Genomic DNA, 15,408 nt, shown 5'->3' with positions numbered 1-15,408 from the left:
CTCAGAGGTATACTAGGGTCAATAATCCTAGGGTTGAGGGTAGCAGGGGACTTGATATTAATACACGGTAGAGTCCATGCCTCTCGTAACTGATATAGCTCCACGCACCCCCCGAGAAAGAGAAGCCGGAAACTTCAAAAAGCGTACTGCGAAGACACGCTGTTTGCATGCCAAAATTACTCCACGCAAAATGCATCATAGAGGTGTAACACATAATCCAAGTCCTCATTCCTAGCTCTGCATCTTCTCCGATATACCCGTTCGTGTGGCCATTTCGACAAGGTCTCGTTGGTATCCCTCTACAAATCCGACATTCTCGTAAGGTCTGGAGGCGCTACATGTAGCATCGCGTTTAAGTCGTGCAGTCGTGTTTCAACAGGTATGGAGATCGGGGCAGGTAGGCATCTAGCAGTTGGGTCGCAATGGATTCGATATTTCGTAGGAATCCCACTAGTGAAAAACGGACGAGAGGGGAAATTTATCCGAGAATCAGCTCGTAGACAATAATGACCGTATTGATGACGATAAGGGGTACTGCATTGTGATGTTAGCTATGTTCTCGGGCTATTATCGCTGACAACCTCTTCTCAAATATATCCCCGTAGAGCTCAAGCCGATTGCTCGAATCCGATACCAGGCTACTTTGAATGAGAGAATGGAAGCAGGAAAGGGAGTAACGTACTTCGCATCACAGTCCGCACACTGGCGATCAGGTTCACCGACTTCGCCTTCACGCTTGTGCTATCGTATGTCGCGCCGAATCCCGGCTCTGCTTGTGTTCGGCCCCAGCCAACTGTGAAGCAGACGTTAGTGTTGTTCTCGTTAGACGCGGTGTAAGTTGGTGGGGGGTCATACCGCGAGCTAGGAAGCGATCCTCGGAGAGGACGGCGATGGCATTGATGATAAGGACGATGACTAGGAAAGAACATTAGCAATAGATCAGGATGGAGGATGCTGTGTATTGATACCGTAGACCAGCTTCCCAAGGCCGAAGAAGAACATCTTTGCTTGGAGAATGGTAGAAGGTGAAGTGCGGGAAGCGCCAGATCTCCGCAACATCTCCTCCAACTCGGCACCATGGGATATGGTTCGTTTTCCTTTCTCTATACAAATAACATAATCTGATGATTTATAGCATTTATGCTCGTTCTTTTATTCCCGGCTTTGATTATCTTGCATCTCTTCGTTGCTCCATACACCAAAGTCGAGGAGTCGTTCCATGTCCAGGCTGTGCATGATATCTTAGCCAACGGGCTACCTAAAGCCTTCAATGACCTGCACCTAAATCGAGATGATTACGATCATTTCTCTTTCCCCGGGGCAGTTCCCCGAAGTGCCGTTGGCGCCGCGACCCTCGCTATGCTTTCGAAGCCTGTGCTTTGGTTGAATGAGGGGATCAATCGCCAGCTTCTAGGTATCTCGCATACATGTACACTACGGTACTACCTATATGTCCAACGCTAACAGAAACGCAGCTCGAGCTATCCTCGGCCTCTTGAATGCCTCATCCCTAGCAGTATACGCAAGCGGTCTACGCCGCACCTTCGGCCAACCAGTAGCTATCTGGTACATCCTGCTCCAAGCAAGCCAATTCCACCTGATATACTATGCCTCGCGACCACTATCAAACATGTTCGCCTTCAGCATAACAACACTCGCCCTCCGCCTCCTCCTCCCAAACCCCCTCCCACTCCACAACCAAAAACAAGTCAGCCTAGCACTGATCCTCCTCACAATCGCCGGGGTCATCTTCCGCTCCGAACTAGCCCTGCTAGTCGGAACACAAACCCTCTACCTCCTCTTAACAAGCCGCATAACCCTCAAAACCGCCATTACATCCGGTCTAACAGGACTAGCAACCGGCCTCCTCATCACAATAACAATAGACAGCCTCTTCTGGCAACGCTTCCCCCTCTGGCCCGAATTCTCAGCCTTCCGCTTCAACGTTCTAGCAGGCCAATCCTCGCAATGGGGAACACATCCATACACATTCTACTTCGTCAATGCTATCCCCCGTCTCCTCGCCAATCCACTCGTCTACACCCTCCTTATCCCAACCGCTATCCGTCAACCAGCAACTAGATCCGCGGCGCTGGCACTTCTCATCCCGGCCCTGTCTTTCGTGGCGCTGTATAGCTTCCAGCCGCATAAGGAGTGGCGGTTCATTGTATACATCATCCCCTCGCTGACAGCTACTGCTGCGCTCGGCGCGGCGTATCTATGGAATCATCGAAAGCGCTCGCTATTCGCGCGTCTCGCAACGCGCGCACTGGTGGTTTCTACGCTTTGCGCCTTTGCTCTATCGAATCTCGTGCTTCTTCCTGCTTCGGCGGCGAATTATCCTGGTGGACAGGCGCTAGATGCTCTGCATGCAAGGCACGATGTTTTGTATAGCGATGGTAACTTGGAATTACCGGTCAATGTCTATCTGGGGAATCTCGCTTGTCAAACAGGTATCACGCGCTTTGTGCAGAGAGAACCTGGGACGGGTTGGGTATATGATAAAACAGAGGATAAGGCAGTTAAGGCTACGAGGAACTTCTGGGAGCAGTTTGAGTATGTTGTGTTCGAGGCGGGGGGTGAGAGTGTGGATATAGATGAAACTAGTCTTAGACTTGCACTTCCTGAGTCGGTGTGGGAGAGGGTGGTTGTTGTTGATGCTTTTGCGGGAGTTGAGGTGTTGAAGCCTGGTGTATCTGCTCTGGGGTCTGCGGAGAGACGTGTGATCGGTGCTGTTTTCGGTGAGACTGGTGTTGAGATGTTTGAGGGATTGCGGGAGTATTTGAGAAGGGTTTTGAGGGGTTGGTGGGTTGAGGTGAGGATGAGGCCGAGGGTGAAGGTTTTGAGGAGGGTGAGGGAATTGTAAGATCTTACTTAGGTCTAATGTGAACTTATGGCTATGGCATATGGCATAGACCTGATATTAACAACTTCACAGAACTACAGCCCCAACATTCGAAAGTACAACTGGGTATTATTCATCAAGCATCTGCTGCAGATCAAAAGTAGAAGACCACCATCACAATCCACCAGGCGGACCCTCCAGCCGCGCCAACCTCGACTCCAAATCCCTTACCCAGGGCTCAACAGTCTCAAGATTCGAGCGTAGAGCAGCCTCACCCTGCTGCATCTTCTCTTCAACAGTAACCAGACCATCACGCCACTGCGCAATCTCCGACGCCATCTCAGCGTGACGCTTTTCCAGCTCATTCAATGAGTCCGCGGCATGTGCGGCGCCAGCATGACACGCCCTCAGGGAGCGCAAACGCTCTAGAACGCTGGGGAGCAGTGGATGAAGGGATTGGATGGTTGGGAGGGTGGCGTAGAGGGCTTGGACTTTGGCGACGTGTTCGTTATCGACGGATGCTTCGAGTGCGTGGACGGTGTCCGGGTCGGAACTGGCTAGACGGGCATTGTGGACGGCCTTGGCGGCTTCGAAGGCTTTCCTGCGTGCGGCAGTGAGCGCCTCGGCGTCTGTGGTCAATTTTCGAATACGTGTAGAGAGTGTCTCGAGGTGCGGGGTTGTTCCCGCGGCGGTACTGCCGACTGATGCCCCGGAGACGGGAGTGGTGCCCACGAGAAGGCCGGTTAGTGCGGAGAGGCGGGAGGTGAGTTGGTCCAGGGCTGGGAGGACTGGGTGCTGCGTGGACTGGTTGATGCCGTCGACGACGAAGGGGTTTGAGGTACTTGAAATGCCGATTGCGCTTTCGAGAAGCGCCAATCGGCTGTCGAATGCTGCTGCGTGAGTGAGGATCCCGGAAGATGCAGTATTCGGTGCTGGCAATGCGGACACCCCCTTCGACGCATCGGCCGAGGATTGTGTCTTTGGGTCCGTGGAGCGAGTCTCGGATCCAAGCTTCTGCGATAGCAAAGCCGCCGCCGAGTGCGATGGACCTGCGGCGCTTCGCGACGCGTGCAGGTTATCCAAGGCGCGGCTCAGTTCTGCGACGCCGTCGCCTACAGTTTCCTCTGTCGAGTCAGCTGCCGCTGGAGTCTGTGGCTTATTGGCCATTTCCACCTTGAGATCTTCGACCTCCCTCCGCAGTCGTGCAAGCCTCCGTTCCAGCGACTCGTCCTCGCTATCACTCAAATCACCAACCTCCTCTGTGCCATCCTGTCTGCGCCGACGATGACGGCTTATGCTCTTGCTCCGGTATGCCTGACGTTTCTGGGAAATGCTGTCTGAGAAATTGACGTCGCGGGCGTCTACGGCCGCGCCCATGAAGTGCATGCGCGCCTGGTCCGCGTTGACGCCCTCGCGGTCGATGTCGGAGTTTGAGCCTGCATCGTCATGGTCGGAGTCAGTGCGGATTGTGGCAGTCTGCGCTGTGTCAGTGATTGGTCCTGATGATGTCTGACTCTTGTGGGACTGCCGAACTTACGGGCAGGGTGGATGCTTCATCGGTCAAGTCGGGGGTTTCGTAAATATCCGGGGAAGGGTCCTGCGAACACGGTCAGTTGCGATTCTACTACAATATATAAGGCCAAATCGACAGCAGCGCTTTACTCACCAGGTCAGGAAGACCGGCATATTTCTTATTGAAGGACATGATTGGGTTGGGGTAACTCTCTCCATAGTAAACACCGAACTCCCCGGGGCTAATCACATGTGTAGTCAGCAGGAACTGGTCAGGTGACTCTAGCCTCGGAGAATGGGGCGACCACATGTAAATTGTTCCATTGACGCAATGCCATTGGGAGGACCATTAACTGTAAAGGATCACGGAGACTATATATTGCTACTTTCCCTCCTTCACTTGAACACCCCGAGTTCGAAGTTCCTACGTTCCTAAGTTCCTCCTTCTATCCTTCCTTCTTCAACTATACCCACCCACCACCCCGCATTGCATAAACAAACCACCAAGATGGCCGCCCCTACCGATATCACCATGAAGAACCTGAATGGAACATGGGAATTGGTATGTCACTGGATACAAGAACCCTCCGAGACCAAAAATACCAGAAATTAACGTATAGCTATAACAGGACTCAACCAAGTCCAACCCCACAGACCCCATTCTTGCTCTGGTATGAAAACGCCCCAAGCCCTAACTACACAATCCCCGGGTCTATAACCTAAACGGGTGTCCTACAGCTCCTTGGCACATCTTTTCCCCTGAATCGTACATACATGTGTCTATGAACATCAAACCCATGACCCCTGCCCTACCCCACACTATCCAAGCCCCACACTATACCTCCTATCACATGCAAAACACAACTAACAATACCAAACAGCAAGGCATGGGCTGGATTATGCGCAAGACCCTCTCCCTGGCAACAGTGACAATCCACATCCACCAGTACCAAGACAAGGAAAACCCCTCCGTCACCGCCATCGACGCCCAACAAGTGATCACCGGCGGCATCAAAGCCTCGCCCGAGGAGCGCCGCCTAGACTGGGAACTGCGCGAGCGCGAAGATGCCGTCTTCGGTCGTCTGAGCAGCCGCTCCCGGTTCATCGGTGGCAAGGCTGAGGGCGACGCTATCCGTCCTGTTCTCGATGTGCAAACTTCGACCGGTAACCCCGAGGAAGATGCTAAGGTGCAGAAGTTCCTGGTTGGGGAGATTCTGGCTGATGGATCTAAGAGTGATGGGTTTGTTGGCGAGGAGGGCGAGGAGGCGTTTTTGCATAGTTTTGTGCAGAGTCTGGAGAATGGGTGGACTGCTGAACAGGTTTGGGGCTTTGAGATTGTTGAGGGGGAGAGACTTCATGCTCGTCGCATTGCTGTTGCTAAGGATGGGAAGGTTGAGTATGCTCGGCTTGTGTACTCTTTCAAGGAGCGTCGTGCTGAGGCTTAAGTACTTCTGTTTGGGTGCGGTTGAGTTATACTTTTCTCTATCCAGGCTCCTTATAGCCTTGTTCAATATAACGCTTAAACCTGGTAATTGTTTCCAATTCTGATGCTACGTAGCGATGGTTTGTAGCGGGGTTATGGTGGGGTAGAGTATAGGGATTGACATGGTTCAGTACTTGTGGGATAGTCAAGTGCGAGTATGTCAGATTGGTTTATATTTGAGCGAAACATCGGTAAATGCTCGATGCAATGTCCAATTTGGTATTTGTGTCCATATTCGCAAATGCTATATAAAAGGAAGCATATGGTTCAAATACAATCATTGAAAGCCGTGAGGCACATGAGAAAAAAGACATATTCAGCCGAATAATGATGGGTTAAGGTAGAACAAAGACATTTTAAGAGTGAGTGGGCATAACCACGTTGGCCTTAGTGCTGACCGCATCCTCACTCTTCCAGAAGCTGGTGACAGTCTTCTGCTGGGTGTAGAACTGCAGGCCAGGCTTGCCGTAGAAAGTGTTGGCACCGCCACCAGCAATAGACTTCTTGTTGCCGGTGAAAGAGAACATGGGGAGAGGGACAGGGATGGGAACGTTGATACCGAGCTGACCGGCCTCGCACTCCTTCTGGAACTTAGAGGCAGTCGACCCAGAGCGGGTGAAGATGGCGGCGCCGTTGCCGTACTCGTTGGCGTTGATGATGTCGATGGCATCATCCAGGGTCTCGGCATTGAGGCACACGAGGACGGGACCGAAGATCTCCTCCTTGTAGCACTTCATGTCGGTGGTGACATTGGTGATGATAGTGGGGCCAACCTGCAAAGACGCAGTTAGTTCATGTGGGAGATATATAGAGGACTTGTTTGTAAGAACTTACGAAGTTACCGTTGGGGTAGTTCTCGGGCTTGAAGCCACGGCCATCCAAGAGGATTGTAGCACCCTCTTCCTCGGCGCTGGTAATCAGGTCCTCGATACGCTTCTTGCTCTCGGGGCTGATGACGGGGCCGAGATCAGCGCCCTCTTCAAAGCCGCCGTTCACAACCAGGGCCTTGGCCCGCTCGGCAATCTCGGACAGCCACTCCTTGGTCTCGCCAACCATAACACAAGTGCTCAGTGCCATGCAGCGCTGACCAGCAGCGCCAAACGCGGCACCGACAATTGCGTTCAAAGATTGGTTCTTGTTGGCGTCAGGCAGGACAGCAGCGTGGTTCTTGGCACCGAGGTTGGCCTGCACGCGCTTGCCGTTGGCAGAGCCGCGAGTATAGATATACTCGCCAGCACGGTTGCTACCGACGAAGCTGATGGCCTTGATAGCAGGCTCATCGAGGATAAAGTCCACGGTGGGAGCAGTACCGTGGATAATGTTAATGACACCAGGGGGGAAACCGGCTTCCCTGGCAAGCTCCGCCAGGATCATGGCAGCACCGGGATCCCGCTCGGAAGGCTTCATAACCAAGCAGTTACCAGTCACAGTAGCAACTGGGATACACCAAAGGGGGATCATGGCAGGGAAATCTTGATGACAGTCAGTATGTATGATACGGAATTCCAAAATAGCCGAGAGCATTGCAACTTACTAAAGGGGCAGATAGCAGCCACGACACCGAGCGGCTCACGGTAGCTTCTGGTCTCCATGTCCTTGGCCACCTCCAAAACCTCGCCTGTCATTTGGGTGGTAATACCGCAGGCGGTCTCGGCGACCTGCAGGCCGCGGAGAACATCACCCTTGGCATCGGCGAAAGTCTTGCCCTGCTCGAGGGTGATTGACGCAGCCAATCGGTCCCAATTGGCACGGATGAGATTAGTGAACTTGAAGATAATCTGCTGTCTGGCCATGATACTGGTGGCTCTCCAAGCGGGGAAGGCCTTCTCGGCCGACTGCACGGCGGCCTTCATCTCCTCGTCTGTGCTCTGGGGCACACGTGTGACCAGATTGTTTGTGGCCGGATCGTTGAGATCAATCCACTTGGTTGCCTTAGATGATACGAACTCATTGTCAATGAAGTTAGCAGTATCGATGGGGTTGGCGATCTTTTGGTGGGTTGTTGGGTATTCGGTTGCAGTGGAGTCGGCCGAGGTTGTTGCAATGACCAACCGACGAGCCGTTGCGTGCAAGCGACGAGTGGCAGAAAGAGAAGAAGCAGACACAGGTGCTCTGCGGGAGACTAAGCTGGCAAGGGGAGAAGCAGTTGTGATGGAACGAGCTGAAGATGCAGTTCTGGCGGTTACCGACACCGGCGTGCGGGGAACTGCGCGGAGAGCGGGGATGGAACGAGAAATTGACCGGCGAGCAGCCATGATGGAATGAGGTGAAGAAGTAGGATGAAAAGAAGGGTAAAGGGTCCAGGAAAAAGATAGGTAACAGGCTAAGCAGGGGAAGGGAGGTGAAGTCGTCGGAGCGAAGGAAATACCCGCCTATGTACGGAGTACGGAGTATCTACCCCAGGCCCGCCACCCCCGAGGTCAACCGCCCTTAGTCAGTCTCCCCACACCCGTGGATTGGAACCCCCCCAGATAAGCTCCTCAGGGCCCAAGGGCAAGGAATTTCGGTATTTTCAACCAATGAGAGTGGTCGATCATTCCCTCGAATCGCCGAGATGCGGATAAATCGCACTTCACTCCGATTAGGCAAGTACTTCCATGAGAGCTATAAATTGTGACTACTGTGTAACTAGCTGTATCTTGCTATCTTTACTGTATACTGATGCACTATCTCCGAACGAAAAACAAGTGAATTGGAAAAATAGTAGAAGTATACAAATCCGGCCTCCTTCCAAATGGATATCCTTATTGGACCTTCTGACTACAACATCCGTCAAGACACAACAAGAGGGGGATCACGATAACAAAAGCCGATTGGGTTTATTGGGGTAAAATGGTTTTCTGCGAATAAATATGGGCATTGCCATCACATTTACTCGGCGGAGGAGCGGGTGTTGCGCTTGGTAGCACCACCCTTGTTGGTATCAGCAGAGGAGCTGACAGCCTGCTCCTTCTTCTCCTTGGGAGCACCGGCAGCAGCCTTGCCCTTCTTCTCGGGAGCGGCAGCAGGGCTGCTGGCACCGATAGCACCAACAACAATGAGAATCATGGTCAAGAGGAGCGCGCCCAAGCCGCCAGCAACCTCGGGCAAGGTCTTGGCAGCGTTGACGGGGTCCTCTTTGGCCAGCTCAACGAAGTGGTTGACCTTCTGGCGGACGAAGGTAACAGGGTCCTCCTTGAAGGTGACGGTGGTACCATCCTGGGGAGCCGCGGGCTTGGGCTTGGCAGCCTCCTCCTCGGCCTCCTCGATGGGGTACTTAACATCGAAGGTCTCCTTGCGGAGCTTCTCAGCATCCTCAACGGAGTGACCAACGTAGATGTTGTCAAACAGAATGTCATTCTGCATGGTCCAGATCTCGAAGCCAATAGCGCCCATGGGCTCAAGGTTGGAGGGGGTCTTGTCCTCGAAGTAGGCGGGGTTCTTGATCTTACGGGGAGCCCAAACACCCTTGTAGGCAGGGTTGTCGATAAGAGGAGCTGACCACTTGCCCTTGTAGGCAGGGTTCTTGATCAAAGGGGCGGTCCAGGGGCCACAGCCGGAGACATCGGCACACTTGGGGTTAGGGACAGTAGGGGCGAGCCAGTCTCCATCCTCCTCGTCATCCCAATCCTCGGGCTTCTCGGCCTCGGGGTCGGGAATGCTGGTGGGCTCATCCGCCAGCCAGTCTTCGGGCTGAGTGGCCTCCTCGTCGACAATCTCGAAAGGAGCCTCTTCATCCCAGTCGGCGGGCTTAGTGGCCTCGGGGTCGGGGATCTTAACCTCATCGACCCAGTCGGCGGGCTTGGAATCCTTAGGATCGTCAATCTCCTTCTCGGGGTTGACGGGAGGGTTGAAGTCCTCAAGGAGGCTGCCCTTCTTGGCAGAATCGCCGTTGATCAGGATCTCAAAGGTCTGATCGGGGTTGACGATCAAGGTGTAGAGAGAAGTGACCTTGTTGGTACGGGCAACGGGGGGAGTCTTAAGGTGCTTCTCCTCGTACTCGCCGGTCTTAGGGTTCTTGTGGCGGAAGATGAAGTGGACCTTGTTGGTGGCACCGCACTTATCAGGACCGAACATGATGACATAGGGAGTGCCGTTGGAGAACTCCTCCTGGTGGAGCTTCTTGTTCTCTTGGAGAAGCTTGAGGTAGGCACCGCCGCAAACGAGGGAGTCTATGAAACGATAAGAATCAGCGATTGAAATTCCGGGCTTATGCAAGATATGACTTACTCTGTGGCTTGACCTCATATTGAACGACCAGGGTCTTGCCCTTGTTGTCAATCTTCTTGGGGAACTTGGCAGAGATGGCGTGGTGGGCGGCGGCGTTCTTCACGACCAGACCCTTATCGCCATCAATACCCTTGAACACAGATGGCTCCTCAACTGCCCATTCACCAACGTAAGCCCACTCCTCGTCATCCTTGGTGTCGTCCTTCTTCGCATGAGAAGGCTTCCACCGAGACTCCCAGTCGTCCGTGAATTGCTCGAGGAAAGGAGCCTTGAGGGCAGTAGGCTAGTCACAATTAGCATGAAAGAAGATAAAATAGCCAATAGAGGTCTCAATTGCATACAGTGAAGGTGGGCTTCTCAATGACCGTGGTATCCGCAGTCTCCTCCTCCGCATGGGCGTAGCCCATGAGGCTGGCGGAGGAGACCAGAGCCGATGTGAACGCAGTGTTAAAGCGCATGTTGCCTGAAACAACGAAAAGCCAGAAGAATGAAAGTGGAGCGCACAGCAACCAAAATGAGGAGAAGAGGAGTCGGTTTTATAGAAAGCGGACACTTTGGAAGGTGTCCAGGTGGCCTCTTCATAAGCTACCCAATCGGGACTAGGGCGTGTACACACGGGGTTCGATCTTATTCTACGCGTCGACCTTTAAATACGCTTGATTTTACTACAATTAGAGGATGAAGCTGTGTAGAAAATAGTTCCTGTAGTATATAATTAGTACGATTAGCTGTCATAACTCATTCAGATACAAAATAACTCAAGTAATTGCCATCAAATATATCTCGAGGGTCACTAATTGGCCTGAAAGTGTCCACTGACAATGTGTCGCAATGCATTGAATGCAGATCCCCGCTGATTGCACCGATTGTCCTCCCCGCCCAGCAAATTATTTTGATTCGGCAGTCTCGGCGCAAACTTCACACCTCACTGACTCGCAATTTCTAGGGCAAGTTGCGCACTGACTTGAGTAAGTTCTCATAATCATTTTTTCAACCTTGAAAATTCAAACGACCTACCTCATTACCTGCGCAGCGCTAATTTATCTCAATCAGCCCACCATGTGCTCCACCGATCAAGCCGTCGCAACGGTTGACAACAATGACCACTTGGTCCAATCCGACGATCCTGAACACCCAGCCAACCTTATCCCCGAGCTCTGCCGCAAATTCTATAACTGGGGATGGGTTACCGGTACTGGAGGTGGTGTAAGCTCATACTGCGGAGATACAAAAGCAACGGTACCCCGCTGATGCCAAACTAGACCTCAATTCGCCAAGGTGACCACATCTATATCGCTCCATCTGGAGTCCAGAAGGAGTTGATGCAGCCTCAAAACATCTTCGTGCTCCAATGGCCCACTCCGAAGTACCCTGCCTCGGACCGCAACTACATCCGCAAACCGCTGAAGCTTAATCCCTCCGCCTGTACCCCACTGTTCCTGACTGCCTTTGAGCAGGGTGCTGGCTGCTGCATTCACACACACTCACAATGGGCGGTCCTGGTCACCCTGCTGGTAGAGCGGGAGAAGGGCCCGGACGCCTGCTTCGAGATCAATAACATTGAGCAGATCAAGGGCATCCCCCGAGGCAAAGGCAAGGGCATGCTCGGGTTCTTCGATACTTTGAAGATTCCTATTATTGAGAACACGGCCTTTGAAGAGGACCTGACTAGCGGCCTGGAGGCGGCTATGAACAAATATCCGGACACATACGCTGTGCTGGTCCGAAGACACGGAATGTGAGTGATAGCTACCAGCTCCATGCAGTATCAATTGTGTACTAATGTATTGGTTCCTGTTACAGTTATGTCTGGGGAGACACTACCGCCAAGGCAAAGACCCAGTGTGAGAGTCTAGACTACCTGTTCCAGCTGGCTGTGGAAATGCACAAGCTGGGACTTCCGTGGATCAAGTAGATCCTGCATGATCCAATTGATTTATGTCGGCGACCCGAGATGGAAATATATGAATAGATGACCTGGAACCAGGAAGCTCCAATTGAAATGATGCGACGTATTGTGGACTTGGGTCGTTCTAACCAGGCTGGCTAGGGTGAGCTGTATAGAGGTTCTCGGACACTGAGTGGCGTTAAGTAGACTGTATCCATCCTAAGCGATGGAAAGGCGAAATACGGTTCGTAGATTCTCAATAATTACTTCGCATCGCAAAGTACTCCGTAGTGGTTGTTGGATTGCGGCAGTTCAAGACCAGAACACCTCTAGTGCCTAGCATGTGGCCTAGCCGGATCCCCGTGACTAAGGAATGCGGATCGCCTCCACCCCAACTACCAGCTCTCTCTCCCCCAAGTAATCTTGCATCATCTAAGCTCTGATTGAGACAATTCGTGTCAATTTTATGATTCATATTTCCGCCGATTTTTTTTTTCTTTTCACTTTGATCTCGTAACCGGTGGACAATGGATCTCGATTCCGGAGACTCCCCGTGGGGCGGTAGGCAGTCATGACACCACAGCTCTATGGATCGCGGTCTGATATAAAGGATACAGATGAGCCCTCGCGCTTCACACCCAGCCAGGGCGCCAAAACCGATACTCAAGGAGATGGTAGGTTTTGCTTCTCTTGTATTCACCCTCCTCGAATCATCCACTAAGTGCCCTCAACCGTACAGCAGCCGCTCCACACCCCGCGTCAGACAGCTCGCCCGCTGTGCGCACACCAGGAAGACGAGGCCCCCGAGGGACGCGCAAGATTAGCGCGCAAGCCACCAAACTCGAGTCGGTCGATGATTCCGTCGACCCTCTCGGTCCTTTGGGAGAGGCGCCCGTCGAATCTACCCCAACCCCCGCAGACGAGGCACCGACACCGCCCCAGAAGGAGCCATTTGTCGGGCGTGGCGCGCGGCCGCTATCTTCACCCTCTCAGGCTTCCGGTGGGGCGGCGATAGCAGGCTCGGTCAACTTGGAAGGGGAAATCGGAGGCTTCCGGGGACCCCCGCCCGTGCAACCAGCGGTGGAACAAGATGGACCAAAAAGACAAACGCAGCCCAGCATGAGCGTGGAACAGGCTGCAAAGCCGAGCTTCCAGATTTATGTTGGAGATCCGCACAAAGTGGGGGACCTGACAAGCAGTCATATTGTCTATCAAGTGTCGACAAAGGTAATTGGACTGTCCACAAGCATTCGAAGTCCATTTGCGTTGGAAAGCAGAAACTGACAGTAATTTCTTATATTTAGACAACATCTAAGGCGTATCGCCAACCCGAATTTACCGTCAGCCGTCGATACCGTGACTTCCTCTGGCTCTATAATTCCCTACATGGCAACAATCCTGGAGTTGTCGTTGCGCCCCCGCCCGAGAAGCAAGCGGTTGGCCGATTCGATACCAACTTTGTGGAATCGAGGAGAGCGGCTTTGGAAAGGATGCTCAACAAGATTGCCGGGCATCCCATTCTTCAACATGATGGCGATCTGAAAATCTTCCTGGAGAGTGAAGCCTTCAATGTTGATGTCAAGAATAAGGAAAACCGGGAGCCTGATATTGGTCAGAGCAAGGGAATGTTGAGCTCCTTTGGTATCTCTGTTGGTGGAGGAAGCAAGTTTGTGGAGCATGACGACGTGAGTGATACGTTTCTGATACATTGTTCTCGCCTACTCACAAATGAATAGTGGTTCCACGACAGAAAGATCTACTTGGATGCATTGGAGAACCAGCTGAAGGCTCTAATGAAGTCAATGGATACTGTGGTCCTGCAACGGAAGGGACTCGCCGACGCTGCAGGTGATTTTTCAAGCTCCCTGCACGCTTTATCTGCTGTCGAGCTGTCTCCCGCTCTTTCCTATCCGTTGGAAGGATTATCAGAACTTCAATTGCGAATTCGGGAGCTTTATGACCGACAGGCGCAGCAGGACGTTTTAACCCTTGGCATTACGATCGACGAATATATCCGCTTGATTGGTAGTGTCAAGATGGCCTTCAGCCAGCGACAAAAGGCCTTCCACACATGGCATGCAGCAGAGTCCGACCTACAGAAGCGCAAGAATACCCAAGACAAGCTACTCCGCCAAGGCAAGACCCAGCAAGACCGCTTGAACCAAGTGAATGCCGACGTGGCAGATGCAGAGCGCAAAGTCCACCAAACACGGCTGCTCTTTGAGGACATGGGCCGTCTCATGCGAAACGAGCTGCAGCGATTTGAGAAAGAGAAGGTGGAGGACTTCAAGTCTGGTGTGGAGACATTCCTTGAAAGTGCAGTGGAGGCTCAAAAAGAGGTAAGATTTCGACAACTCATGCCGGATTATCTCATTCAACTAACGCGAAACACAGTTGATCGAACTTTGGGAGACATTCCTCTTGCGGTTAGATGCTGGCGAGGAAGGTGTTCCATATTATGTGCCTCCCACTGAGGAGAACGATACACCTGCGGCAGGGCCTACGGGATCTGCGCCAGATTCGGCGCCACTTGTCGCTGAAGATGGCGCTTGATATCCTTTTGTAGTCGACACGTCGGATGCTTGTTCACAATCCCCACAGCCTGCGCCCGTTACATCGCATTTCTTTTTGTATTCATTATGGAGCCACCTGCCGGTGATGTTTGTTTATGCCATTTTGCAACTGATGATGGTCCCCAGCAAGCTTTTTTGTTTCTTCTTCCTTCGCTTCACTCCGAATACCACTGTTCGCGTACTGTAGCCAATATATTCATGTTATGCAGCAGCCAGCTGATACTGCACTCAATTTTAACCAAACCCTGACTATCGTTTACATCTGTCCCTCCTGACTTACCTTCATACTCGCAGTAGCACTAAGCGACCCGGACGGCATCCAGCCCTGATCCAAAGAGCACCTGCAGGGGAAGGTTCATGATCAGGGAGCTTTTTGATAGAAGATGTTGTGGTTTGTTGACCTGTCCGGGGATATCTGCTGCCTGCATCTGACAGGAATTACAGGTCCTCCGAGTTTACCATAAGCGCTGAAACCTAGTACTGCGTACCTCGCATCGCTTCTCGATCTGGTTGATGGGTTGCCCATATATGCCAAGGCCGCAATACCAGCCATCACATGCTCAGGCCCCTGATATCTCACGCTACTGCAGTCATCCCAGACGCCAAACCAAACCTGGGCGAGATTTGCATCCGACCTTCATAGACCTTGACATGCTTGGTCGGAAGCTGTGGAGTGGTCTTTGATGTTGGCAGCTTGTCTCATTGGGTCGGTTGTACTCCGTAGCTACATTGGAGGCATCAAATGTGCTCTCCACGCGGGACTAAGGGCATTGGCACCACACATCGCACACGGTGCCAGCCACATCATCATACGTGGAACAACCCCCATTGCGGGCCAACTTGGGGCTGATACGGAAGACTCCATAGTCCATATGCATACAACCTCCAAACATAGGCC

General features: G+C 52.5%; 8 protein-coding genes across 8 annotated transcripts; 4 read left to right on the top strand and 4 right to left on the bottom strand.

The window, feature by feature from the left end:
* Positions 1–478: 478 nt before the first annotated feature.
* Positions 479–1,002, bottom strand: N7515_003271 (YOS1 family protein; the record flags this gene model as incomplete). The annotated part of the gene is made up of 4 exons (XM_056664015.1): positions 479–534; positions 683–793; positions 856–915; positions 969–1,002. The coding sequence occupies 4 exons, from the start codon at positions 1,000–1,002 to the stop codon at positions 479–481; spliced, it is 261 nt and encodes an 86-aa protein (XP_056523072.1).
* A 75-nt stretch (positions 1,003–1,077) lies between these two features.
* Positions 1,078–2,866, top strand: N7515_003270 (dolichyl-P-Man:Man(7)GlcNAc(2)-PP-dolichol alpha-1,6-mannosyltransferase; the record flags this gene model as incomplete). The annotated part of the gene is made up of 3 exons (XM_056664014.1): positions 1,078–1,087; positions 1,136–1,414; positions 1,476–2,866. The coding sequence occupies 3 exons, from the start codon at positions 1,078–1,080 to the stop codon at positions 2,864–2,866; spliced, it is 1,680 nt and encodes a 559-aa protein (XP_056523071.1).
* Positions 2,867–3,019: 153 nt separating this feature from the next.
* Positions 3,020–4,550, bottom strand: N7515_003269 (uncharacterized protein; the record flags this gene model as incomplete). The annotated part of the gene is made up of 3 exons (XM_056664013.1): positions 3,020–4,321; positions 4,383–4,442; positions 4,512–4,550. 3 exons carry the CDS (start codon positions 4,548–4,550, stop codon positions 3,020–3,022), a joined length of 1,401 nt encoding a protein of 466 aa, XP_056523070.1.
* A 315-nt stretch (positions 4,551–4,865) lies between these two features.
* N7515_003268 (uncharacterized protein) lies at positions 4,866–5,802 on the top strand (the record flags this gene model as incomplete). Its single annotated transcript, XM_056664012.1, has 3 exons — positions 4,866–4,919; positions 4,987–5,028; positions 5,239–5,802. The coding sequence occupies 3 exons, from the start codon at positions 4,866–4,868 to the stop codon at positions 5,800–5,802; spliced, it is 660 nt and encodes a 219-aa protein (XP_056523069.1).
* Positions 5,803–6,196: 394 nt separating this feature from the next.
* N7515_003267 (CoA-acylating methylmalonate-semialdehyde dehydrogenase) lies at positions 6,197–8,095 on the bottom strand (the record flags this gene model as incomplete). The annotated part of the gene is made up of 3 exons (XM_056664011.1): positions 6,197–6,613; positions 6,675–7,312; positions 7,375–8,095. The coding sequence occupies 3 exons, from the start codon at positions 8,093–8,095 to the stop codon at positions 6,197–6,199; spliced, it is 1,776 nt and encodes a 591-aa protein (XP_056523068.1).
* A 616-nt stretch (positions 8,096–8,711) lies between these two features.
* Positions 8,712–10,507, bottom strand: clxA (calnexin; the record flags this gene model as incomplete). Its single annotated transcript, XM_056664010.1, has 3 exons — positions 8,712–9,991; positions 10,050–10,332; positions 10,391–10,507. 3 exons carry the CDS (start codon positions 10,505–10,507, stop codon positions 8,712–8,714), a joined length of 1,680 nt encoding a protein of 559 aa, XP_056523067.1.
* Positions 10,508–11,108: 601 nt separating this feature from the next.
* On the top strand, positions 11,109–11,964 carry mde1 (methylthioribulose 1-phosphate dehydratase MDE1; the record flags this gene model as incomplete). Its single annotated transcript, XM_056664009.1, has 3 exons — positions 11,109–11,255; positions 11,312–11,787; positions 11,853–11,964. 3 exons carry the CDS (start codon positions 11,109–11,111, stop codon positions 11,962–11,964), a joined length of 735 nt encoding a protein of 244 aa, XP_056523066.1.
* Positions 11,965–12,464: 500 nt separating this feature from the next.
* On the top strand, positions 12,465–14,490 carry N7515_003264 (sorting nexin 1; the record flags this gene model as incomplete). Its single annotated transcript, XM_056664008.1, has 6 exons — positions 12,465–12,498; positions 12,555–12,611; positions 12,677–13,164; positions 13,242–13,622; positions 13,674–14,276; positions 14,332–14,490. 6 exons carry the CDS (start codon positions 12,465–12,467, stop codon positions 14,488–14,490), a joined length of 1,722 nt encoding a protein of 573 aa, XP_056523065.1.
* Between the last annotated feature and the right edge of the window lie 918 nt (positions 14,491–15,408).

The sequence above is a fragment of the Penicillium bovifimosum genome, assembly GCF_028826915.1.
Source record: "Penicillium bovifimosum strain IBT 22155 chromosome Unknown utg000003l_segment0_segment0, whole genome shotgun sequence".
Taxonomy (NCBI): Eukaryota; Fungi; Ascomycota; class Eurotiomycetes; order Eurotiales; family Aspergillaceae; genus Penicillium; species Penicillium bovifimosum.
The sequence above is the reverse complement of the archived record's forward strand: the minus strand, read 5'-3'. Positions and strand labels throughout refer to the sequence as shown.